The sequence below is a fragment of the Olea europaea genome, chromosome 18 (assembly GCF_002742605.1).
Source record: "Olea europaea var. sylvestris chromosome 18, O_europaea_v1, whole genome shotgun sequence".
Classification (NCBI taxonomy): Eukaryota; Viridiplantae; Streptophyta; class Magnoliopsida; order Lamiales; family Oleaceae; genus Olea; species Olea europaea.
This window is the reverse complement of record NC_036254.1, coordinates 27,648,867-27,676,533: the sequence shown is the minus strand read 5'-3', so window position 1 is coordinate 27,676,533 and position 27,667 is coordinate 27,648,867. Positions and strand designations below refer to the sequence as shown.

Sequence of the window (27,667 nt, the reverse complement as noted above, 5' to 3'; positions counted from 1 at the left end):
TCGAAGTTTCCCGAAATCGACACATTTGAGTTCGCTTATGTAGGAAAGAACAAGTGTTGAACTTATAATGTAGTTAAAGCTCAACATGGAAGAAAGACTCAGCACTATAACTTTCTTTTCTTTATCCATGTTTTATTTACCAAGTTAGACACAAAAGAATATATTGCAAAGTTAGATCAATAGAGGCTAGAAAAATTATCATTATTTTAAATAGTATGACAATTTTTGTATGATTTTGTTGTGGCTATTTTGGAAGTTGACACTGGCATGGTCAAAATGTTTTAGAGAATCAATTATATCTCTTAGGTCATATATATCCCTTGTGTGCAGTTGTGATATATCTCTTGCAAAATTTCATTTTATGAGTTGTTTTATATATCTTGTGAATTGTATTTGTAGGATGAGATGCTGGTCAAAGAGTATGAATATCTTGTACAGAAGGCAAAGGAGTAGCAACTTCCCGAAGATATCCCTTTGAAGGAAATACCAGTATAGATGATCCTGATGTCGGAATTAATATCATGATGTCTGTTCTAGGTACGAAGCTTGGACATCAAATTCATGGGTTGGGAGATGGTCGCCTTCGAGACATTCGCACATCTTCTTCTAATGTACACAATTCAGAGAAAGAGTTAGAAACAGAACGCGCTGCTCGAAAGGCAGCTAATGCAACTCTAGTGAAGATGGAGCAAAGGATGCAATATAAGATGAAGGTTGTCAAGAAATAATTCAATTCTACATTGCAGCCGTGGTATCATTCTATTCACCGGCTATGCGCTAAAGTTCCTGGCTTTGTTGTGCCCTCATTTACACCATTGTCAATAGAGAATAATGCTGATGAGGAAGATGATGCTATTGAGGACGAAGAAAATAACTTTGGCGATGATCAATCGCATAACTAATTCATGAGGATGAAGAGTTATTTTGTTAGGTGCATAATAATAGATATAGAGAACGTTTGCTATACTCGTTACTCTTTTTAAGTTTAGATTTAATCATACTTGGTGAATGAATTTTATTTGTGTTTTGATAAAATGTTTTGGATTCAATTTTATATTGATTGACACCACAAGTCTTAATTAATTTATTGTCGTTTTGTATTTTTATACTATTTTGAATGCGTTAAAAAAATTACTATAATATAAATAAAATATAAAATATAAAAAATATAATTTAATTTCTCCCTGCGAGTTGTTTCATAATAGCCTACACATATGCTTTTCCTACAAAAATTTGTTTATAGAGAAAAAATGGGTTTAGCCCGCAAAATAATTTGTTATCCTGTCCTCACAAATTCTTAATTGTTGGAAAAAATGTATCTTAGCCTACAAATATTCTTTCCACACAAAAAAATATTTATAGGAGAATAAATGATTTAGTCCACAACATAATTTGTGGGGAAAAGCGAAACATTTTCATGGGCGAATGTAATTTTAGCAAACGAATAATTTTGTCGGCGGAACCTTTACGCGATGAATTTTGTTTATCTCCAAAGGGCTCGTAGGAAAAAACTTTAGCCCACAAATTTCAAAAATTTGTCGCTTTTTACCTATTCCCTCGATGTTTGCCCTACAAATGTGCCTACAAATTTATTTCGTCTACAAATATTTTTCCCACAAATACGAACCTTTTCCTACAAAAAATTTTTTAGGGAAAGCATAAAATTCTTGTAGTGATTATTGAATTTCATATACTTTCAAGTCTCTTTTTAATTTCAAAATATGTATATATTTTTATTTTGATTATGTTACAATAAATTTTGTAACATTGTGCAATAGATTTTGTAAATTATTTTACCCAGAATAGTCTCTGTGAGATGGTAATTCGGACTATTTAAATCTAGCTTACTACTTGTTCATTTAAAATCGTACACTACGATTTTTACTGAATAATAATATTCCTTATTATATTTTGAGAAAATACATAAAAGTGAAGTTGGACAAAACAAAATTTTGAAATTTTAAAAATAACATAAATGTAGCGTCTTACTCAAGTAGTTGACCGTCCCATCAACATTAGTTATTTTCAATAGCTTCCACTATTGGCTATTTTATCGTCGATCTAACTAATATTTGATGTTGAAACTTGTTGGAGAAGTAACTTGACATCTAATAGTCCTTTTTTTTTTTTTTTTTTTTTTTTATACCCAGGTCTCCCAACTTCGCCAGACTAATTCCTGGACCTCAAGTCTCCGGCCCCTCATTAGCTTGAGGAAGTTAATCGCGGGTTGTGCCCTTATTGGCTCCCAGGTTCTTGCATGACTTATACTCCTTTCCCTAAGAGAGCTCTCATCACTGCCTTCCAGCACCTTGCCTTCGAGATAAATCCCCCTTCCAAGATGCTGCCTTCCAGGAATCGAACTCTCCACGCTAGGTTTGTGAGCCCACCAATGCAATTGTTCCACCAACTCGGATGTGCCCCGGGGGCTTGGCATCTAATAGTCTTTCAATGCATATGCTTCTTCCTTTTCCTTCACGAAATTGGGTCCTGTCTTTAATCAAAAGTCAAAACAAAAAATGGTTAATTTTTGTCAAAAGAATATGAAAAACTTCTATATCGCTCTTGAAAATTTATCTCGTAAATTTATTATTACTTTGGCATTTTCACATCTTGTCTTTGCAAATTGGATCTGAAGATGAATTTTTCCCAAAGTTCTTATAACCGTACTATCAATACAAACATCCTCTCTTGGGACCATCCTCTGTTTGAATGGACGACTTTGGGAGTACGACTACTTTCGATAGAAGACTTGTTCAATAGAGTTATCAACTAGAACTAATTGGTTGCCATCAACGACTATCTTAAAGAGACATTGATTGTATTGATCACTTCTAAATTTTCTATTACTCATAAAATGTTTGCTTTATAGAATTAATTAATTATAAAAAGTTTATAAAGTTTATAAGTCATCTCTTTACAATCCCGCTTTATGAAATGGTTTGGAACAAATTTTAATGGATATTAGATTTTCATTTTAACAATTGCTTACAACCAAAAATAATCACTTTGCGATAACTTTTTGGTGAAGAATGCTTTGGAAGAAATTGGGCCCAATAGCTTTTCACTATAAGTATATCAATAAACTCAATGGAGAAAAAAATATTATTTCCCTTTTCCATTTCAATTTTCAGCATTTTCCCACAAACGTTCCCTAATATATGGCCTCTATGCGATCTCAATCCCTATTCCATTTTTCTTGAAATTGACATCCCCAATCTATAATTTTATTGTGTAAATAGTGTTTTTTAGTCATATTTTTATCTATTTAATTATGAAAATGTAAATTATTATATTTACAAAACAACTATATCCTTAGTTAGTTAAATGAGAATAAGAGAAAAGATACAAAAGTATTAAAAAATAAGAAGAGATAAAGAATATCTTTCCTAATCAATCACAAGCCTATTCGTCCACACCACCCCATCCTATACCATCGCGTCGTTCTAGCCTTACCACCACTCACCACTCAGTGTTGCATGCATCATCATATCGCTGGCGGGGCACTACCAAAACCAAAAATCAACCCCGAATTTTTGTATTACTTCATAAACTCAAGATCAGTAACTTGAAACTCACATGGATTAAATATTGAAATTATTACCAACATATAAGTGTTTGAAGCTATTAAATGTTGAAATTTTCAAATGGGACTCCAACTTCTAATAGAAATAACATTTTTGTGAACTTTGTTATTTATGTTTGGCAAAAAATATAAGAGTTCATTTATCCAGATAATGAGAAAAAACAAGTTTATCATCCACTTTCGATACAATATGAGAAAGATCTTTTCATGATAACTATTGCTCATATTTATTACTAATCAAGGAATTACAAAATCAAATACCACTTGTCAATTGATTCAATCTAACCTCCAAAATGAAAATCAAAAAGCAAGAAATTTATGTCGAGAACACAACAACTTTGAAGTCAATACAAAGACCAATGATGAAATTAAAAATCACAAAGTATAATAAATCATTAACGGATGCGATATATTTTCATTTGATTCATTAAGACGTATGGTTCATGGTGGTTCTTACTTTGTAGTAGTGAACTTCCACCGTTGCTCTCCATTTTTTAAATCTTTGTTTTAGTTTCAGACCCTTGTGTTTAGAAGCCGTTAAATAAACTTTTAGTATAATACTTGAGCATTGCATGTCCCCATTTACCAGCCAAAAATAACAAAAAAATTACTCTTTGTCACTAAAATAATAGATAGAGGATGTCAGTGCCATGAAAGAAAAAATAGGTACTGAGTTATCATAGAGGCCATACATTAGATACCATTTGTGCAACAACCCTATTAGTAATAAGCTTAAAAGTTTAAACAATGACGAAATTCAAATAAAATGTAAAATAAGAATTGCTTCTTTGCCATGGCAACCATGAATCAGTCATAGCCCAGCTCCTGACAACGTCATACTATAATCATGGAACATGCCAATTACTGACAAAGAAATTTCGTTTTGTGGGATTTCTATATATTGAGGGAGTGAGATAGAATATAATTGACATTAAGAAAAATCTTGACAGAAAAATGAGTAGGGTGACGCCGCCAAAGAGCTCGGAGGGTGAGGATGGCGCCGCCGATGGTGCGGCGGTGATCCGGACATACCAGACCTGGGAAGGCAGCAATGTAATTTCGCCACTCACTTGTTTGTTCATTCCTCTCTTTTCTTTGAAAGAATTGGGAAAATAACTTTTTATTTTGTAGTGGTGGCTGTCTAATAAATTTTTCATCGTGTCTTTGAAAGAATTGGGAAAATAACTTTTTATTTTGTAGCGGTGGCTGTCTAATAAAATTTTCATCGTTGTTCTTAAAAATTAATAATTAATGAGATATGGAGGAGATTCAAATTGATTAGTATGTTCATATTGATCTGTGTTTAAAAAATTTTTACTTTTTTTTTTCAGGATTATATTATGCAAATAGCTCTTTGATCAAATTATCCTATTAATTATTGTATTGGGAAAATTGACCTATTTGGAATAGTTTCTGCTTCTGCTTCTTTTTCTTTTTGTAGAAGAGTAAAGCACCTTAGAAATTGTCCGAACAAGCCAAAAGCAACTTATTAGTCTTAAAAGTCAATCTTTTCGTTTTTCAAAAGTCATGCCAAATGGACCCTCAACCAATTGGTTCTTATTTTTTGAGTAGAATCCGATCCATTATGGGCGGAGCCATGTATAGTCCAGTGTTGGTCCAAGCCCATGGTCAATCCAATCTTTTTTTTTTTTTTATTTATAGAGGTATGTTTTTCATTTATTTATAGTCCAATCCATATACTAATTTACCCCAACTCCAAGTGCACGGCGACATTTTCTGACTCTTTCCTTCAGCAAAAAATTAAAATTTTTCTTTGAATTTGCTCTCGTTTTAAAATATTTTCAAAGTTCATTTCTTTCCTAAAATCCAAATGTTCTTGGGTCCTCAAATTTGCAGCAAAAATTTTCTTGATCATGTGATTTTTTTGTTTAATATTAAGGATTTTGATTATGTGAATGTTGAATATTGGTAATATTTGTGATGGATTCTTGAAATTTTGATTTTTGTCAATAAGTTAAACAATTAGTAATGATTTTATGGTGTTCTACCAATTTGTAAAAATTAGTAGTTCTTTTCTTATCAATTAGTACTTAATTGTCACTTTTAGTTTATTTTAGTGTGAAGTGTCAATGTAGAAATTCTTTAAAAGAAAATGTTGATGCGAAGATATCGAATAAAATGAATTTTGACGTTACACGACTTGCTATAGATCCTAGAATAAGGAAGAAGATAATTATCTTATTAGTGTTGTCGTTATGTTATTTTTAGCATTGTCATAATATCATTAAATCCATAATCGAAAAGTTCGACTTTGATTAAATTTTGCCTGCATTGAACAAAATTTCTAGCTCCGCCCCTGAATCCCATGATTAAAAAAAAAAAAAAAAAAAAGTTTAGTTTTTAACAATCATAGAGACTTGTGGTTTATATCAATGATTGAGGTTGAAGGAAAAATAAAATAAAATAAAAAAAACAATGGATTTTTGAAGTTAACAGGAAATTTACGTGCAGATAAGACATTTGCTGAGATTTCCCTTACGCGTGATTGTTTGGAGGGATAAGCTTTGCTGCTAACCGCTTAAGAGCTTCGTTTGATTCTGCTACTGTATTACTAGAATGGGGTAAATTCCGTTTCATGTACTCTTCAAAGAATTCATGGTTCGTCTTTAACTTGTGCAGAAATTTTGTCTTGGGGGAAGGTTCGTTTTTGGGCCTGATGCTTTGTCTGTCTTTTTGACGATATTTCTCATAGTTGCCCCTGTTGCGGTTTTCTGCATCTTTGTTGCCAGAAAGCTGTTGGATGTTTTTCCTGGTAAATTCGGGAATCTCAGTTGTGGTTGTAGTTATTGTTTTCACACTATGTGTAAGTCCTCGTGTATTCCTTTTTGTGAAATTTATATTCATTTTCATATATGTAGTAAACCAGGATGTGAAATCTACTTTCATATTCTTCTGAAGACGTATTAAGTTGAATTTTTAGTTCTTGATACAATTAACAATTTGAAAGTACGTAATACTATGTCATTTTTGACTTATCGCTTTGATATGGACATACCATTGGTTTGGCTCTTTAGCGAACACATGGTTGTGTTCTGAGGAAACTTATATAAGATATCAGTTAATTTGATCAAAAATACAGGTCAATGCCGATGTATAGTAAACTCAGTAGCATAGTTGGAAATGTGTTGTATTGAGGAACATCTACTAATTGTTTATTATGGAAATGGTCACAAGCAAATTTCTAATGTCTCTAATTTCCCCACCATTTTAGTTGTTTGTCTATGCTTTTTCAAAGTTACAAACTGGTCAAACATTAATTTTTTTTTCCCTCGCATTCCATAGACCCCCAACTTTTATTTACGACTTATCCACTTTGATAGGCTTGAACTTTCTCTTCCTCTTTCCACCTTTGGTACTTTCTGTTTGTATAGTCTTGAAGGAGATGACTGTTGCTAACTGTTCTGTGTGTATGGCTGAAAATAGAGTTTGTAATCAAATCAAGCCCAAGTTGTTTGGGTTATTCCAGTGTTGGGTTCTGCATTCTGTTTATTATTTGGATAAACAAGATGGCTATAGTTTACATGTGGTTACTGTGTTGCTGCAGGATTTAGTCCTTCTTCTACTGACTTCCGGACGAGATCCTGGTATTATTCCTCGCAATGATTGCCCACCAGAAATAGAAAGTTATGGAGGTAGCATGGAACTTGGGCCTGGTCAAACACCACGTTTGCCTCGTACGAAAGATGTAGTGATCAATGGAATAACTGTGAAGATCGAATACTGTGACACTTGTAAGCTATATTGACCTCCACGGTGTTCACACTGTTCAATTTGCAATAATTGTGTCGAAAGGTTTGACCATCACTGCCCGTGGGTTGGACAGTGTATTGGATTGGTAAGTATACTTGCTCTAATTGTATCACTTGATGTTCCCACTTAACCTAATTCTACACAAAAAAGTCAGCCCCTTCCCCCAAACTACCAGCTATAGAGCATATATGTTGAACTTGAAAGAAAGCCAAACTTGATTTTGAGTAACTTTTATTCCCAATATATTTAAATATATCTCTTAATTGTCATCAATTACTTATTTTGATTATAAGGTAGGAGTTACTTTCAATATAAGCCAGTTACTTATGTTCAACTTTGACGAATAAAAAAATTATTGATTAAAGTAGACTTATAAGTTAGTTTTCAATGCTCAGCGAAACAAGCACTATATCTCTTCTTTTTAGATCTTGTTAATTTGAGCTTGTTTCTCTTTCATTATGGGAGAAATTATAGAGTTTTGAATAGTATTTTTCGGAAAATGTGTGGTTAAAATATAAAGTAACTTTATTGATTTGTATGTAAAATATTTTATCGTATGAATGTGTGGCGGAGAATGTTACTGGAGCGAACAATTTAATTTATAAATGGATGACAAACAGGGAATCAAGTAACATTGCACTTGTGGTTACAACTTTACTGAGTGATCATGATGATATGATTCTTGCAAAAGAGTGACCGACTTTTTAGTTTTATGACTTCTTTGTTATAAGTTTCTTACTTGTGAATTAGCAATAAAGAAAATGTAGTTATAACTTAATACTGAATTATTTAATGATTATGGGTGCAGAGAAACTACCGGTTCTACTTCATGTTCGTCTTCTCAACAACTATTCTTTGCTTATATGTTCACGGATTTTGCTGGTTCTGTATTAAAAGGACAATGGATATGGAGAAGACCTCAATATGGAAAGCAATGATTAAGACCCCGGCCCTCATTGCACTTATCGTTTATACTTTTTTATCACTTTGGTTTGTTGGTGGCCTGTCGGTTTTCCATCTTTATCTCATTGCCACAAACCAGGTAACATAAGGTTATATGCACTTTTTTCTTTCGTGTAGTACATAACTGTTCAAATCTCTTAACACGTTGATTTTTTTATAGTAAACAAGATGAGAATTTATCGACGTTGTTAGCTCATAAAATATCAAAATTTATTTAAACATCTTGTATTATGGCGTGTGTTTTGCCAAGCCTTACACATAGCAAGCTTAGCCCAAAATATATCTAAGCTTAAAGAGCCGAGCAGGATGTACAGAACCCCAGCTCACAAACCTCTTACAGAGGTCTCATACATGGATGGAGTCGAAATTTTTTTTGTCATTTTTTCTTACATTGGGTCCCATAGTGGAACCAACCCTTTGTGAGACTTTTGATTTTTTTCCTGTAAGAATTGTTCGAGCATAAATGATACTTTATGTGACTTTGTTTGCCATACATGTTTTAGCCTTTTTGGAAGTCACTTTCTTTTTGTGACTTTTTTTTCAAAAACTTTGGCCTCTTTTGGTTTTCATTTTAGTTTTGAGTTTTGAATTTATTTTCAATTATCCGTTTTGAGAGCTTGTTTTAAGATTGCAGAAAATATGTTCAGTTTGTCATTATAAATAACCGTTTATCAAATAAATAAAAAACTGAAAAACACTTTTGATTTGGAATTTTAGAAAATTATTTTATTACATTTTATTCAATGGATTTGATTATTCAGTAAAAGAACACTTTTATATTAATATTTTACCAAATGATATATATTTTAAGTGTTTTGCCATTAGGAGGAGGAATTGGATTACTTTTATTTCCCGTGTTTTGATGTCAAAAATATATTTTGAGTTTTATGTTATTAATTTTGATCTTATTTTTGAAAACACATTTTCAAAAATACCAAAACTAAAGTGGCTTCTTTTTTCTTTTTTTTTTCCTTTTTTTTTTTATGTTTTATAAAATTGAAAACTGGAAACAGGTTGAGAACAACAAATCAAAAGCTTCCTTACTTTTTACTTTTTTTTTTTTTAGGCTAGCCAGTCATGCTCAGTTTTTTATTTGCATTGCAGTCAACATACGAGAACTTTAGATACCGAAATGATAGATTGACCAACCCCTATGGTAAAGGAGTGGTTGGAAACTTCATGGAGATTTTCTGCACTAGTATTCCACCATCAAAGAACAAATTCCGAGCAAAGATACATAAAGAATCTGCGATACCGCCTAAGTCAGTAGGTGGCAGTTTTCAAGATCCCGACTCGGGAATGGCAAAGGACGATGTAGAAACTGGGAGAAAGCCTGTGTGGAATGAGCCTATGAGCGGTAAAAGCCAATATCAAGGACAACTTAGACTTGACGATGATATGGACTAAAATAGTGAACTCAATGTTTTAACTTCAGGCCTAAGCAGAAGTACTGGGTGTAGTTGGAGAAGAAGAAGTGGGAGCTGGGATAGCCATCCTGATTAGCTTGAAACGCCAATTGAGAATTTGAGATCGAATCAGATTCATCATGCCAATAGTGACGATGACTTTGTCACAAAAAGTTGAGCAATAGCAGTCGAGTGATGCTGTAAATTAGAGTGAAGAAAATAATCTGATAAATTTAAAGAGATAAGTGAAAAAGGTTAATTGTTTTATGTACAAGAATGTTTGGTAGAGATTTTAAGTGCTTATAGATAGTGGTTTCTATGAAATATGTTAATTATAAGTAGTTATTAAATTGTGAGTCATACAAAGTGTATGGATAAAATGTATTTTTGATGAGTTTAAATTAAAACTTAAGTTGTCCAAACTCACACCAAAGTCTTGAGACATGCCCCTTGTGTATGAGTTTAAATTAAAACTTAAGAAAATTGCGGCAAGAATTTCTAACCTTTGAGTTTTTTGTTTGTAGATTTTACTCTAACCTTCAGTCTGTGTCAACGAAGGTTTCAAACCTTAGAAAAATTAGCAGACGAAATCTAAATGGATGGAATTGACCAAAAATTTTGATTTTATTCAAATATAAGATGGGCAAAATGGTAACTTTACAAATTTAACCTAAAATATTTAAAAAGAAAAGAAAAGAATAGAATAGATCTAACAAAAAAATAATAAAAATCATCTTCTGCCCGGCCCTTATGCAATTCACCCATCCACCACCACATTGCATCACCTTCACCACAATACTGCCGTCGCCTCCATACCAGCAGCACCTCTTTAATCCAATGTACCTGGTAGGGGGAAATACCCTCCTAAATTTTGCATTGTTAGTGTAGATTTCTTCCATGTCCCTCCCATTCTTCCTCTCCCAAAATTGCAAAATTGAATGATACTTTTCCTTTCTGAGCCACCCTAGAATTTGGAATAACAAATCGATTCTCCTCCATATTATTGCAAATTTAGGGAGAAAGTCTCATTCCCCTAAATTCGCAAAATCAAGAGAAAACCCTCCTCTCCCTCCCAATTTTGTCGTAATTAGGGGAAGTAGCCCCTCCCCCTCCCCGCATCCCTTCCTAAATTCATAAAATCAGGGCGGATAAATTTTCATTGATTTTGCAAATAACATTGGGAATTCAGGGAATGAAATTCTCTCCCTAAATTCACAAATCAGGTGGTGGAAGTTGGGTGGCTGCGGTTTTGTATGGGTGGTGTTAGTGGCTAAATATAAAAGAGGAATGTTTTGTTTGAAATGAGAACTGTGTACGGTGGAGGCAACCTCGATTGGGAGTGGTAGTGGTGGTTCCTACCGAGTTTGCTGAAGAGGAAGTGAATTTTATTAATTTTTTTAAAAATAATTGTCAAATATTGATAGCAGCAACACCTTACGAGAAATAATATATCCGTGTGGGTCATTGCTGGATTAGCAGGCGGGTAATCACCAGAGCCGAAGGAGAGGAAGCTGGCAGGTGGCAACGGCTGCGGTGATTATTTTCCGTGGGGGTCGAAAATGGTGTAGGTCAGGTGTGGGGGCGAGACAACAGTACCTTTTTTATTTCTATTCTTTTCTTCTTCTTTTTTTTTTTTTTCGGTCATGTTTGATAATGATTTTGAAAATTGATTTTTCGATCATTAGGAAAAAAGTGAGGGTCACGTGTGAGAGAGAATAAGTTAAACATTACGATTAAAATAGTAAAATGACGATCAAAAATTTAATTATTTTGGATGAAAAATCACTCTCAAACAGGACCTTAATGATTTTAGGTTTATAAAGTTACTATTTTGCTTTTTTTTATATTTAGATAAAATCAAATTTCTGGTCAACGGTCAAATTGATGTTTGGACCACGGTAGCTAATTTCTCAAAGATTTGGAATTTTTTGTTAATATAAATTGAAGGTTATAGTAAAATAAAAAAAAAAAATTAATAGTTAGAGATCGCTGCTACTGCAATTTTTTCACAAAAAAAAAAAAAAAGGAACAAATATTTACTTTTTCATGGGGGGGGTATACTGCATGCAGTAGGTTTATTAGTTAAATTTGTTAAGCTGACTTTATGACTTTTATTTCAATTAAAATGAGGAAGAAGAGCACATCTTCACGACGAAGGAAAGCACCTATCCAATCCTATGTCAAGTCAGTGGCAATCTTCTTCCATTCCTGTATCTTTTGACAGATTTGCTTCGCTTTTGAAGAAAGTATAACTTTTTTCTCACTTTCTTTTGGAACCAGAAATAATTAATTATAATTTAATTCAGTAAGTGAATGTGCATCTCACCTAGTTAAAGACAACTCAACTTAGATGTCAGGAAACCCATAATTTAAACCGAAAGATTGTAAAGCTAATGCAATTAAATTCAATAAAGATTGAGAAATTAAATCAATGGCTGCATGTTTTGATGTCATGACTACGCAAAAGTAAAGTTCTCTTTTAAGTTATTTTGTCAAACTTAATTTTCATAATTACTTCTCCATGAAGTAAATCTTGACTTGTTTTTTAAGAAAAGTAATCACAATATCCATAGAAAACATTGTGCAGCAACGAAAACAAATTTTGAGTAGACGAAAATTAAGTCGAAAATATGACCAAGATTTTACAGATATTGTGTGTGTGTATTCTTTCCAGGCTAAAGTTTTTCTTTCTTTTCTTTCTTTCCTTTTTTTTTTTTTTTTCCTGTTTTGAAAATAATAGAATATTTTATTTGGCAAAAGATGAGACATCTGTCAAACATTTAACGAGACTCGTGATGACACGAAGTATAATTCAAGAACATGAAATTTTGTTTCCATTCTTTATTCTTTTTTTTTTATCCATTGGAAATTTAATTGGAAGTTCTATAGGGAGTTGGTAGTATGATTTAAAGAGGTATTGAAGGAGTCCAAGACGGATAACGAGAATGTTTTGCGATTTTGCAGTTTTTTCTCTCCAAATCCAAATCAAATACTCCATTATTTGTTAGACCTATTATATTTGAATTTCACCGTACATTAAACTCTTCATTGTATTATATTTTTAGTGTTCAAACATTTAACGAGACTCGTGATGACACGAAGTATAATTCAAGAACATGAAATTTTGTTTCCATTCTTTATTCTTTTTTTTTATCCATTGGAAATTTAATTGGAAGTTCTATAGGGAGTTGGTAGTATGATTTAAAGAGGTATTGAAGGAGTCCAAGGCGGATAACGAGAATGTTTTGCGATTTTGCAGTTTTTTCTCTCCAAATCCAAATCAAATACTCCATTATTTGTTAGACCTATTATATTTGAATTTCACCGTACATTAAACTCTTCATTGTATTATATTTTTAGTGCGTTAGTGATTCTTTGATAATAAACATATGATGTACAATACATATTGAAATTGACAAATTGTCCAACTTATTAGTTTCGTCCAGAGAGTTCCTTTTTAATCCTTCATTACTGATTATTAGTAAATTTTCCTTCTCCATTTGTGATTTTTTCGCAAATTGGGTTTTCACGTAAATTTTATATTCTTGTTATTATTATTTTAATATTGCCCATTATCTCAACTTTAATGTTCATAATAATTGGCTCAATTTTTAACAAGTGGTATTAGTGCTATGTCAGCAGTTTCTAGGAGAGCCAGTTCGATTTTGTATTACAACGAGGTCTGATCAACTTAGATCGGGGTTTGATTTTCGACATGGCAACTATGAAGTTTGATATACCTTTTTTGGATCGTAACACCATATTTTTGTTATGACAAATTATTGTTTGGACGTTGGAGGAGAAGCAACATAAGGATCGAGTTGTGATAAAGGGGCAGAGAAGGTTCCAATTATGTATCTTGCAGGCTTCTATGATCAGGTTTGATGAAACATCACTAAATTGAAAAATAGATATTAGACTTCATGAGAGGTTTAGTGAGGTTGATTTGGTTACTTATGTTTTGATAAGTGTTGACTCGGATGGAGTTGAAATTTTGTTGCTCATGGTGATAATTTGAGCAAATTTGGTACCAAATGTGATTCTGTCGATGAGCAGTTTTTGGATTCAGTTGACATTTCTTGAGTTTTCTCTTAAGGACTTTTGTGGAAGAAGTGGGGAATTTTGCTAGAAAATTTTTGTTGAAGAGTTAAGTTCTATTCCTTGCAATGAAATTCATCTCTAGACGGAGAATACTTATTGAAAATTGAAGTTTTGTTCCATACAGTGAAATTAGTGTCAATGTGAAGATTTGTTAAAATTTAGGTGTGGCCTAAATTCTATTGAAAATTTAATAGGGAGTTCTTTTGGGAGTTGGTAGTATGATTTAAAGTAGTTTTGAAGGAGTTCAAGACGAATAAAGAGAGGGTTTCGCTATTTTGGCAATTTTTTCTCTCATATTCCAACTCAAATATTCCATTATTTGTTAGATCTATTATATTATATTCTCCTGGTTTGTTAAAAAAAATTTAATTAAAAATATGTGGTGTACAACACATAATGAGATTAACCAATTATCCATCTTATTAGTTTTGTCTGAAGAGATCCTTTGTAATTCTTCATTATTGATTATTAATGAATTCTCCTTCTCTACTCGTGGTTTTTTTCTCAAATTGATTTTTCACGTAAATTTTGTATTCTCGCCATTGTTATTTTCTTATTGCCCATCATCTCATTTTTAACATTAATAACAATTGGCTCAAATTCTAAAACTTTCATTGCTCATTGTTCTTGAGAAGGCCTTGATACCCTCCTAATTTTTCCTTTGTTCAATTAGTTGTTATATTAGGAAAACACGCCACCACAAGCACTGGCAGCTTTAATTAGAAAAGAAATAGCAAATGTCACCTCCAGAGCCCTACTATCATTACTATAAAAAGCCTCTCTAAGGAAACCCCTCTTGCATGTTTCAAATCTCTCTCTCTCTCTCTCTCTCTCAAACACACAAGTCACACGTAGAGGGATCAATTGTACTGTCCAGCTAGAATGTCTGCAAGAGACAAGCTGAATTTTTTTAAAGATGGCGTGAGTACTAAATTGCCTCCGGGATTTCGGTTTGAGCCGACTGATGAAGAGATAGTTTTCCAGTACTTGGCCCGTAAAATATTTTCATATCCTTTGCCAGCTTCTGTCATTCCAGAAATCAGCATTTGCAAATTTGATCCGTGGGAATTGCCAGGTTTGTCATTTTAGTCTCGTGCGTGATGGCTTATTTGGTATGTTAGACCTTAATAAATAAATCTGTTACTGTAATGCTGAGTTGTTTCTAGTGAGTGTATAACAGCTAATGACAAAGTTTACCATATATGTAGGTGATTCGGACCAGGACAAGTACTTGTTCAGCGTCAAGGAAAATGGAAACCCAATGAGTCGAGCGACTAGCTGTGGTTACTGGGAGGCGATTGGGATAGACAAACAGATAATGTGTTCGAATTGGATGCCAATAGTGGGAATTAAGAAGACGTTCGTATTCTATAAGGGAAAGAACTCGCAAACTAATTCAAGAACTGATTGGCTCATGCACGAATATCACATTGCCCGTGTGGGAAACACACAGGGGGCAAATTCTCAGGTAATTTTTACTGGCTTATTCCGTATTCTTTCCCACTCTTGCACGCGATCCATCGATACCCAATATTGCATATGGTAACATTTTAGGTTTATTTTGGGTTCAAGAGAGTACAGATGACACTCTATGCATACACATGTATTAGGTGTTGCTTTAATATTTCTCACATTCAAGATTCGTGATAGACCACTATTTCATTGAAAATGAAGAGATAACGTAACATAGTTAATTTTAGGAGGGAGGCTCGGCCTTACTTCGAGGTAAAGGTGCTTACCCGATAGGGAATACATTGTAAAATTTAAAAAAACTACATTTTATTCGCAAATAGGCTTAATCCTTAACATTATCTAGTCATGCTATCTATTAGCCAATTCTAGTTTGGAGGTTCTTATTACTTTTAATCAATGCTTATCAATCTTTTTCAGGATTCCTTTACCCAAATTGGAAATTGGGTTTTGTGTCATATATTTCTTTACAAAAGAAGCAACCATGCTGATGGCATTGGTAGCAGTTTACAAGATTTCACCAAGGTTGAAACATCGTCTGAGGATTCGGATTCTTCTTCTTCCTCATCCTCTTCTTCATATTATGATTCTAGTGTTCTTACTGATGTCTCTTCAAATTCATCCTCTGATGACTAAAATGCTTAATGTACTTTCAGAATCTCAGATAGAGGTAATATTCTTCTGTTTGATGAAAAATATATCAAAAGCTTGGTTTGCATTAAAGTCAACTTGTATACAATTTTCTTATCATATTCCCTTTGACTTTAAATGTACTGGTAATAGATAAGTATCAGAACGCAATTCTTGTAATGAATCTGTTACCTTTTCTATGAAAAAAGACTTAATTTTGCGAAGAAATAATTGTGACAAGGTGGGAGATGCAGCTAGCGAAAATACTACAAATTTGCATCGCACCATCTTTATTAGATTGAAAAGTAGCCGTAAAGTAATTTTCCTCTTTCTTTTCTTCCCTTTCTTTTTCGTGTTTGTATGTGGTTGGGGAGGGGGGTGTCGGATTTGTTACAGAAATTAATCTGTTTGGCAAAAAAGCAACTGAGAGAAATATACTGTAAATTAAGAATGGATTATAATTTATTGTGTTCATTTGATGGGATTCGATAGGTTTTATGGTATAACCAATTGAAGATATGCAAGAAATTCTAACCCAAACAACATGAAATTGTGGCACCGCAATTAGTTTGACAAATTATTTAAGATTTTGAATGTTCAAATGAAAGGAACACACAGGTTATCTGCAATTTGCTTCTTCTCCAAGAAGATGTGGCTATATTTCTTTCCTTTTCCATTAAAAAAATGGAAAAACTTAGCCTGCTTTTTGTCACATTAATTAGACTGGATATTAAATCGACTGATGATACTACTCTTGTCGATTGACAAAACTGCAGACGAAAAAGAGGGAAATTAAAACAGATTAACAAAAGAAAAAATGTGTACCGGAATCCATTATAACTTAAAGGATTCCAAGTTATGGCATGTGGATTAAGCTTCAGTAATGCAAATTTCTCATTGATATCAGATTAGTGAGTACTACTTTATGTTTACATCTGTGTACGTTACCCGCTACTAAACGGTACTGAATACTACGATAAATAAAAATTCCCCTTTTCTCGTTTAACATTACTTAGTACTCAATTCTTGCTCAAGAGTGGTACGTTTCACTAACTTAATGTATATAGAATGAAAATCGCTAATGTTGGACTTTGAGTTTTCGAGTACTAATGGTAATTAAAAAAAAATCACAATTATCGAGTTTGAAGTTGATATCAAGATTCATCTATCAGGGGAGGTGGAACCTCCATCTAGCTAGGGTTGATGGGGTGCGACGGAGTGGATAATATAATTTTCATTTTTTTATTTCATCTTTTCATTTTTCTCTTTTTTCCATATTTCTATTTCCCTTTATATTTTGTTTGAGTGAATGCTTGAAATTTCTTCATGTGTGTTTCCTGATATTATCCAATTCTTGTACACTTCACTAATTTTATTTTGACACACAAAAAAATAAAAAATAAAAAATTATTTGCAGTTGGGTCACAAAAAATAGCAGACCTTTAAGATTTTAAATAAATTGAATAGAGTAACATTGAAATCATAATCGTCAATGGTGAACTTCAAATTTCAAGTAAAAAATGAGAACTACGAACGTCAAGTTCATCAATCGAGGGTGACACGACCAGCTAGAATTGATGAAGTGGGACGAGTGGAGAATATATTGGTATTTTCTTTTTATTTCTTCTTTCATTGTTTTCCTAGTTCTCTTTGTATTTTTGCTTAGGTGGATGCTTTAATTCGATGAACTTACATAGACTCAACCATCATTTCAGCAATTATGTGTGTGTGTGTGTGTGTGTGTGTGTGAACCTTGCATTTACTTTGCTTGATGCTTTTGATTGTGACCATTGTTTTGTGATTTCCGACTAAAATGACTTGGTTAAGTAAAATCTCTACTTTCCTAACTAATATGTATTCTAGTCGGTGAAGACTTTTTTGGCTAGCTTTTGGCGACCAGTTTCAACCAACACTTTCTGGTCAATGAATGATTTTACCAGCTAATATTGGACTTTTATCGACCTTGTTTTTGGTCGGTAAAACTCATATTTCTTGTAGTGAGTGTTAGAATCTTAATTCTCATACTTCAAGTTTTACTTGGAATTAGGTTATATTGGTGTTTCTATCATTATATAAAAATAGCTAGTTATATTGATCTTCTTCAATACTATTATATTATGTTAACACATACTCATTTTGGCCTCTTTGGCTCTCTCTCAATGCTCATTTTCTCCATCAATATACGCAATAATTAATGGGGTGTGGCGCTTCAAGTTATGATGCCAATGGCGTCGCTTCCCCAGCCAGGCTCCGCCCCTTCTTCCTCTACAAGTTGGAGGCTTTTGCATTACGCAGGCATTCCCAGGCTCCGTTGACGGACCCTATTTCGACTTGTGATAATTCCAAGAAAGTATTGCTTATGCATGATAGTATAGGGGATGGATTAAGTGCTTCTAAGTTCTTTGATGCTCGAAAAAGCACGTCGGAAGAGGCTCCGGCCAAGGAAAAGACTAACAAGATTGGGGATGAATTGACGGATGGAGAGTTTGAGGATGTAGAAGAGGAAGATTATGATGAGAGAATGCTAAGGAATGACGGTCCAGGTTCACCCAGTTTCCGGGTATATATCAGAGATGACAACAACTATGGTAACTTTTAAAATCTCTTCTAACGTCGTTTTGAAAATCCAAACTTTTTGATAACTTCAACATTTTTTCATGATTTTAATAAAAAAAAAGAAAAAAATTTCTTAATTTTAATTGGTTTTTAAATAAATTTGGAAAATATCCAACATTTTTTCTCCTTCCTACGGGACAATTCTGGCTCTGCCGCTACATATCACATTTTTTGCTTCTTGTTTTGTGCCGAAAAAGATACAATATATTGATTCTTAATTGGGTCGTTATTACCTAATGCAGTTACTAGTGATTCCTTCGAAGATGTGGTTTCATCAAAGGTAAAGTTTATCATCCCCACCCACCGATTATGACATGTTTAATATGTTAGATATAATAATAATAGACAAATTAAAAGAAAAAAGTCGTAATCTTATCTATTTTGTAGGAGTCGGGCGAAAGTAATGACGAGTCTCTAAGCAACGAGAAGATAGTGAAGAAAGGAAGGAAAGTAAGGAGTTTTAAAAAAGTGTTGCCAAAGGGAGGACAAATAGTAGTCAAGAATCTATTGAATGTTAAATCCTGCTATAATTCATCCAACTCTGCAAATCATCGCGCTCATCTTCTTCATCAGAGGGAAACTGCTTGATCGATCATACCTGATGTTTAGTAAAAATTGTTTGCTTCATTTTATTTATTCCTTTCTTTATTCGTAGTGCCTTTAATTCTTCTCCAAGGGTAAGTTGAGTTTGGAAAGAAATATTTGAAGTATGGAAGGTTGAATAGTACTCAATTATAGGGAAATTTCACCTGACGTATTATACTTTAGATTTGTGGGTATTTTAACTGGAATCGAATCTTTTGAACGAGAAAAAACTAAGAATTGGAGCCGAAAATCGATCGAATCTCGGTTCTTGATTTGAAAATGTGATACCCGACTTTGGAACCAAACTTGTCTGTTTTTATATAAGTTTTTAACATTTTAGAATCTAGTATTTTCATATTGTTAATTTTCAATTTTTAATTTTTGGTCTATTCTTTGGGTATGTTTACACTATGTTAGATATTAGATACTATTTGGTGCCATAGTTATAATGGATTGAAAAAAGTATCAAATATGTATTTGATGATATATTTTATTTTTTTATATTTTTGTTACTCTAGGTTCGAGTTTGAATTTGTGTTTGATTCTAGTAGTTATGGATTCAAATAATTTTAATTATGAAATACTTGAAATTTATTGCAAGTTTCAGGTATTGAAATACCCAGATCGATCACCTGGTGTCCAAGCTCGATACTTTGGTTTAATTTTAATCAAATAACAAATATTCAATTTTGTTCAATTGAGTAGCTATATTTAGCTTCTGTTTGATCCTCATTTTAGAGTAAAATGCATTATGAAATAATATTTTTTTGGAAAGTGTGTAATTAAAAAATAAGGAAGATTTTTTGAAATACGTGTATAATTATTTTATGAAAAATGAAAACATCATTGTTAAAAATAAAATTTGGAAAAAATGCATTGTTTAATTTGATTTTATTCAAGCTAAATCTAACAGGAGGTTTTAGTCAAATTTTAAAAGGAGGTAAAACTCACAAAATCACAAGTTCTTTTATTTATTATATTTTTTTGAATAATTATATAAAAAATATACTAGCAAAAAATTGGGCTCAAAATAAATGTATTATACTCGACTTGAAAATAAAAATACTAAAAAATAAATGATATAAAACAATAAAAAGAACCACTTTGATCTTACTCATAATAAATAACTAAATAACTGTCAAATTAATAGAGGTGGATTGAGTTATCTTGAATGAAATCAAATTAAAGCTTATTGTCCGAATTATTAAAGTCCAATTTCCTAGTTGAAATCATATCAAATATAGTCATTTCAAATGGAACTAATCTTTCGCCCCGTTAGCATCTAACGAACATGTAGGGTGCCAATCCTTGATTGATAGCCATGTCATCAAATTATGTTAGTCAGATAAACGGAGGTGGATAGAATTACGTTGAACTAAATCAAATTCAAGTAGTGTTACACGATTGAAATGCTGATAAATCAATATATGTAAATCAGCCATAAAATGTAAATGTGCCTACTTATTCGTTTCCTTTAGAAAACTCATTTATAGCATGATCTCTCAAGTCAACAAATATAAATTAAATAATTATTTGACTTCTCAAGACTATTTAACCTGATTTTACTTACTGGAATCTTAGCAGAACAAGTTAGATAAGGAAAAAGGTATACCAAAAATGAACGTGGTTTGATGAACCATGAAAGACATAATTGTATTGAATTTTTTGAAAAATATTTGCTAGAAAAAATGATAAAAATCATATTCGTGACAAATTAAGTGAGACAAGGTAAGGTATTGATGTAGTCATGTTTTGACATCTAGGCAGCAGACCATCTGAAAGGGATCAATAGTTGATCAATAATTGGTATGCAAATTGAGCAAGCTCGAGGGATAACTATTTTTTTTTCCATATTTGTCAAAATCCTTGGTGTTTTATAAGTTTGTTGAGACCATGTACATCTAATTGAAAATTAGTTAAAAACTAAAGCATTTTATCGTGTAAATGTTAAAGACCCCAAATGTAATTTTTAGGGATATTTGCAATAGCTGTCACAAATCTTTTACTTTTTTGCAGATTTTACCTCAATCTTTACTTTGAGCCAACCACAATTCCAAACCTTTCATTTTGTTGCACCACAAGGACAAATTGATGGGATTGACTGTTAGTTGAGCTAGAAAATAAAAAAATGACTGAATTAAAAAGGGTAAAATGGTAATTTTACATTTTCCTAACATTGAATAATTAACAAAAGTAAATTAAAAAAACCAAAAAAAAAAATCTCTTCTTCTTTTTCCACCCGACCACCACCACAAACAAATCAAAATAAAAAAATCATGGGTCCGTGCCAGCCACTAGAATGGAACCCAATTGTAAAGCTTTCAATTATGCAAATGTCCATGTATTAGGTGAAGTTTTCTATTCTGCAATTTTGTCCCAAAATGTAAAGAAGGATTTACATTCAATTGAAATCCCAAATGTCCCAAAATGGAACCCAAACCAGAAAAAGCTCAAACCATAATAGAACCAATATGAAGAATCTTCTCCACTCCCAAAGATTTGAGATGTTCTTCACTACAAATAAGAGAGGATCTTCAAAATCTCTGCTAAATTGCTCAAATTAAAACCAACAAGAGGCACAATATGTTGGGTAATGTCTCAAAAGTCAAAAGTTGGAAGACTTCTATTGCAATTAATAAAAGGTAGTTATGTATGGAAGACTTCTAATTAAAGTTGAGAGCAAAATCCTTGTAGAATTTGATCTCCAATTTACAATCGATTTTGGAGTTTTACACATGAAGAAATCCTTGTTGAGTTAAAGAAGTTTTGTTTGAGTTTAAATTAAACTCTTCTACTTGATTATTGATCCTATAAATAGTGAACGTATTTCATTATTTTGGGAGTGGCCAGAGAGTTGATCTGAGAGGAATATATTTTGAGCCTATAATCTTGAGACTTTTCGTACATTAGGTAAAAAGTAGGTGTAGTAAAATTAGAGTTTATATATTTTCTTTGTAATACTTGAGAATTGAGTTGGTGAGTGAAATTCTATATGATTGTAACAATTTTCATATAGTGAAAAGTTTTGATGGTCTGTTTGATTTATGCATTATATTCTTTATTTTTCTTGTTTGCTAGTATTCTTCTTATTAACAAAAAATCCCACGGGTAAATAGAAATAAAGGGAATAGGCGTGAAATTTTCCAACAAGTGGTATCAGAGTTTCAGGTGGTTCGGAGTATTGGAACAACAGAAAAATAAGTCGTCGTTAAACTATGACGTGGAGAAATTTGATGAAGGAATCAATTTTGGCATGTGACAAGCACAAGTTAGAGATTTATTGATTCAAGCTGGACTGCACAAGGCTTTGAAAGGAAAACCAACCAAGAGCTCTGGCAAGGAAGCTGAATCCAGTATGAGCGATGAGAATTGGGAAGAATTGGATTTGAAGGCTGCAAGCATGATACGTCTTTGTTTGGCTAAAAACGTTCTTGCAAATATTCATGGAATATCTTGTGCAAAGGAACTATGGGAAAAGTTAGAAGAACTATATCAAACGAAGAGTCTCTCAAATCGGTTGTACCTAAAGGAGCAAATTCATTGGTTGCGCATGGAGGCAGTTACAAAAATCTCAGACCATCTGAGTGTTCTCAATGAGATTGTTTCAAAACTAAAGGCTATTGGAGTGAAGATAGATGATGAGGATAAGGCACTACGACTCATATGGTCTCTTCCATCTACCTATAAACCTATTAAGCCAATATTGTTGTATGGGAAGGAAACAGTGAGTTTCGCTAAAGTGACAAGCAACTTGATCTCAAAAGAAAGAAGAATAGGAGGACAAAATATTTCATCTGACAATGCCGTGCTTGAGACTGAAAAGGGGGGAAGTGCAACTCCAGGAGAAAGAAAGTAACTTGTTGGAACTGCGGTCAGACTGGTCACGTGAAGAGAAATTGTCCAAAAGGTGTAGCAAAGTCGACTAACTGCTTGGGGTTAGACAATGCATCTATCTTGGAGGAGGAGGACGCAGATATGGTGCTGTAAAGTAAGATGGGAACATCTGAAAAGTCTGTTTTTGCACACTTATTTATGTTACAAACATGATTTAATAACGAACAAAATGATTGAATTGTGACTTAATCTCGTACATTTGTGAATTGTAGGGAACAACGAAGAAAATGGTGAAATTCAGGAGAAAAACGCGAAAAGGACTAAAATGACGCAAAGTGAAAGTTCAGGGACCAAAGTGAAAATATCAAAAAGTTGAACCGATGAACAAATCGAGAAATTGATTGAGCCAATTTCCAATTGACGATATCGTGGGATGATGAAATGAAAAGAATGAAGAGAAGATGCCAAGAAGTGAAGGATGCAAGTGGGAAAACCAAAACGCACATCTGCCATAGTTGGTAGTACTATGCGATCGCATAGTGCTACCATCTATGCGGTCGCATAGTAGCATATCTAAAACAAAAAGGTACCAAAAATTTACTCTATGCGACCGCGACCGCATAGAGCAACATTAAGGTGAAATCGTTGATTCCTTCTTCCGCCAATACTATTATGGAAACAATATTTTTAGGGTCCTATAAATACAAAAACTCAACCAGAACATAGGGGACGCCGTTTTTGCATGTTTTTGAGAGATCTTGAAGGAGAAACGAAGGATAGAACTAGAGAACAACATCGCGCCAAGTGAAGATTGGATTGAAGATGATATTTTTATGTTTTATTCTTTTTAGCATGTTAGGCTAGATTTATCATTGTTAGGAGATCGATGAACCTTGTAATACTCTGTTTAATTGTTGATTTGGATTTTTGACGTATTTGAACAAAAGTTCCGGATTTGATTGATTTATTACGTTTTTATTTTCATATGATTATTGTGCACGTAATTATATGATTGTGGTGGCCTGTTTTATGCATTTGAAAGAAGGAAAATAGGTTTGACATAGTATAAATCATCATAGGCTCCAATAGGGGATAGAAATATACCTCTATGCCTTGAATGAATCATTGGATATTCGAGAATTTATAATGCATTTCGGTATGTTAGTTTTCGTCATAGAAATATAGTCGAATCATATATTGGGATAGGTTTGGCATTGCTCGAGAGAGATTGCTAAATTAAAATAGGAGTATTGATTCATCTTTTGTGGAACTGTGTGTCAAAATTGCATAATTGACAATTGAACGGGTATTGCTTGGGGATTCTTGATCCTAGTGCGTTAGTACATCCATTAATTCCATAAAATTCTAGTTAAATTGCATTCAAGTTATTTTGCACTTAGTATAATTCTTCATTCATAATTGCATCAACGGTTACATTTCGTTAGTTAAAGTACAAAACCTCAATTTGATTTTCGGGTTTCGGTTAAGGTCGTAATAGGTTAATTCGAACTAATTCAATCCTTGTGGGATTGATACTTGGACTCATATTCCATTTTACTACTTATTAACAAACCGTACACTTGCGGTGGATTTTGAATCAGAACAAATAATTTCGTGAACAAGTTTTTTGCGTCGTTGCCGGGGATTGAAATTTAGTTTTAATTTTATCTTTTATGACACTAATTCGAACTTATCTAGATTTGTAGTAGTTAGCTTACTAGGTTTAGTTTAAAATTACGTCAATTTAATTTTATGTTAATTTTGTTATCTCAGGGCTTGTATGCAAAGAGCACCTGATCAAGACTTGGTTCCTATAGATCCAGAGATCGAACGCACATTCTGTCACAGGCAAAGAAAAGCAAGAGCGGCACAACAAATGGCTAACGAGCAAAATCGATCGGTAATTTCACTCAACGAAGGCATGGCAGTTAAAGATGATGGGAATGCAGTACTCAAGGACTTCATGGCTCCGTTGGTGGTCCAAAGTCAATCTAGCATTGTGAATCCTCCATTTGGGCAACCGAACTTCCAGCTGAAAATAAATGTGATTCAACTATTTTAGAATGGTCATCAATACCACGGGATGGCTAGTGAGAACCCACATACACACATATCTCGATTTCTGGATATGCACCAACACTTTAGGTACCAGGGTATCTCAGAGGATGCTATAAGACTGCCGTTGTTTCCACACACCTTGCGGGATAAGGCACTTGAATGGCTGGATTCGCTTCTCGTCGCAAGCATCACCACTTGGAACGAGCTAGCCCACAAATTTTGCACCAAGGTCTTCTTGCCAACTAAGGTAGCCAAAATGTGGCATGATATCTCTATATTCAACCAATGTGAGTCCGACTCATTTGAAGAGGCATGGAATCGTTTAAAAAATATGTTAAGGAAGTGCCTGCAATATGGCTTTGACAAGAAGACATAGATCCGATTTTTCTACACTGGACTACTTCCATCCTTCAAGAGCATGGTGGATTCATCATCTGACAGGTCTATCTCCATAAGAACAATTGACGGAGCATGAGAGCTATTTGAGAGAATGGCTACAACTTCAGCCATGTGGTCTACAAATCGAGTGGTTCAAAAGAGATCGTCGGGGTTTATGAAGTAGATACTTATTCAGTACTGTCTGCAAAGATAGACTCTTTGTTTCATAAGGTTGAAAGCATTTCACAGACCGCCACTGCTAAACAAGTCAAGAAGACAAGTTGTGAAGAATGTGGAGCAGACCACAATACTGTTAATTGTCCAAATCTCGCACAGGGGGTCGAACATGTAGATTTTGTGCAATGGGGTCAACGCCAACAGAACAACCCACATTCAGAAACCTTCAATCAGGGCTGGAGAAAACACCCAAACTTTTCATGGAGTAATCAGAATCAAAACAGACCACAAGGTCAATATCAGCAGCAGGATAAAAAACCACCATTGGAAGAGATGTTTGAAAAGTTCAGGGTCACAACTAATCAGTATATGGAAGCCAACAACCAGTTTATACGAAAGACAGATGCAACTCTTTAAGACCAAAGTGCAGCGATAAAAAATTTGGAGACACAAATGGGACAGATGGCAATCTCCATGATGGGTAGAGCACCAGGAAATCTACCCAGCAACACTGAAATCAACCCTAAAGAGCATGCAAAGGCTGTAACAACCAGAAGTGAAGTACAACTACCAGAGATACATGTAAAAAGATCGGTAGCTAGCAAGGAATCAACACCGACCTCAGATGATGAAATTGTAGAACATACTGAACAAACAACAGGGGATGTGATCAAGAAGAATTCCAATAAATCACGGGGTACAGCTACCATTCTTATCAACCTTCATGAGCCTCCTATTCCATTCCCGCAGAGGTTGAAAAAGCACAAATTGGATCAGCAATATAGTAAATTTCTTGAAATCTTCAAGAAACTACAAATCAACATCCAATTTGTTGAAATACTTGTTCAGATGCCGAATTATGCAAAATTCTTGAAGGATATCCTCTTCAACAAGTGAAAGATAGAAGAACACAAAACAATGATGCTAACTGAGGAATGCAGTGCCAGAATCCAAAGAAAGCTGCCTCCAAAACTAAAGGATCCAAGAAGTTTTACTGTACCTTGCACTATTGGGAATTGTCATTTTGATAAAGCGTTGTGTGACTTAGGTACAAGTATTAGTTTAATGCCTCTCTCTATTTTCAGAAAACTCAGTTTGGGAGAAGTTAAAGCCACAACAGTTACATTACAGTTAGCAGATCGATCTCTTACACATCCAAGAGAGATCATTGAAGACGTATTGGTAAAAGTGGAGAAGTTCATATTTTCCAACCGATTTTCTTATCTTAGATATAGAGAAAGATAAGGATGTTCCACTTATATTGGGGCGACCTTTCTTAGCTACTGGAAGATCGATTGTTGATGTTCAGAAAGAGCAGCTTATATTGAGGCTTGGCGAAGAGCAAATCTCGTTCAACGTGTTCAAGGCAATAAAATTCCCTACTGTGTCAGACAGTTGTTTCCAGATCGATGTAATTGACAGGACAATTCAAAATACATTTCGGCTACATCATCCTTCCGATGCATACGAGGTGTGCATTGCACATTCTCAATCCACTCATACTGATTTGAGTGAGATTGAAACATGTGCACGATCTTTGGAAACTAATCCACGATACATGCATAGACGTTACTTCGAAGAGCTGGGAACTAGGACTACAAAGTCAGTGCCATCTATTCAGCAACCTCTCGAATTGGGACTCAAGCAACTGCTACCACACCTTCGATATGCTTACCTGGGAGAATCTTCTACACTTCCGGTTATTATTTCAAGTACTGTTAGTGAGGTGGAGGAAGAGAAACTATTTCGGGTGCTAAGGAAGAATAAAACAGTCATTGGATGGTCGATTGCAGATATCAAAGGGGTCAGACCATCGCTATGCATGCACAAAATACTCATGGAGGAAAAATTCAAACCAAACATTGATGGTCAGCGGAGATTGAATCCACACATGAAGAAAGTGGTTAGGGTTGAGGTATTGAAGTTGCTCAACGCATGCATCATCTATCCAATATCAGATAGTGCATGGATCAGTGCAGTACAAGTTGTTCCCAAGAAAGGGGGTATTACAGTGATAGAAAACTAGAAAAATGAGTTGATTCCTACACGACAGTAACTGGATAGAGAGTTTGCATTGATTATCGCAAACTAAACA

The 27,667-nt window shown here is 33.7% G+C and overlaps 2 protein-coding genes and 1 pseudogene across 2 annotated transcripts; all 3 read left to right on the top strand.

The window, feature by feature from the left end:
- The first annotated feature begins 6,866 nt into the window (after positions 1 to 6,866).
- LOC111366560 lies at positions 6,867 to 10,110 on the top strand (annotated as a pseudogene).
- Positions 10,111 to 14,619: 4,509 nt separating this feature from the next.
- Positions 14,620 to 16,017, top strand: LOC111366559 (NAC domain-containing protein 83-like). Its single transcript, XM_022987293.1, has 3 exons — positions 14,620 to 14,899; positions 15,033 to 15,292; positions 15,715 to 16,017. Exons 1-3 carry the CDS (start codon positions 14,707 to 14,709, stop codon positions 15,928 to 15,930), a joined length of 669 nt encoding a protein of 222 aa, XP_022843061.1. The 5' UTR covers positions 14,620 to 14,706; the 3' UTR covers positions 15,931 to 16,017.
- Positions 16,018 to 18,047: 2,030 nt separating this feature from the next.
- On the top strand, positions 18,048 to 19,549 carry LOC111366558. Its single transcript, XM_022987292.1, has 3 exons — positions 18,048 to 18,512; positions 18,783 to 18,820; positions 18,928 to 19,549. The coding sequence occupies exons 1-3, from the start codon at positions 18,119 to 18,121 to the stop codon at positions 19,126 to 19,128; spliced, it is 633 nt and encodes a 210-aa protein (XP_022843060.1). The 5' UTR covers positions 18,048 to 18,118; the 3' UTR covers positions 19,129 to 19,549.
- Positions 19,550 to 27,667: the final 8,118 nt, after the last annotated feature.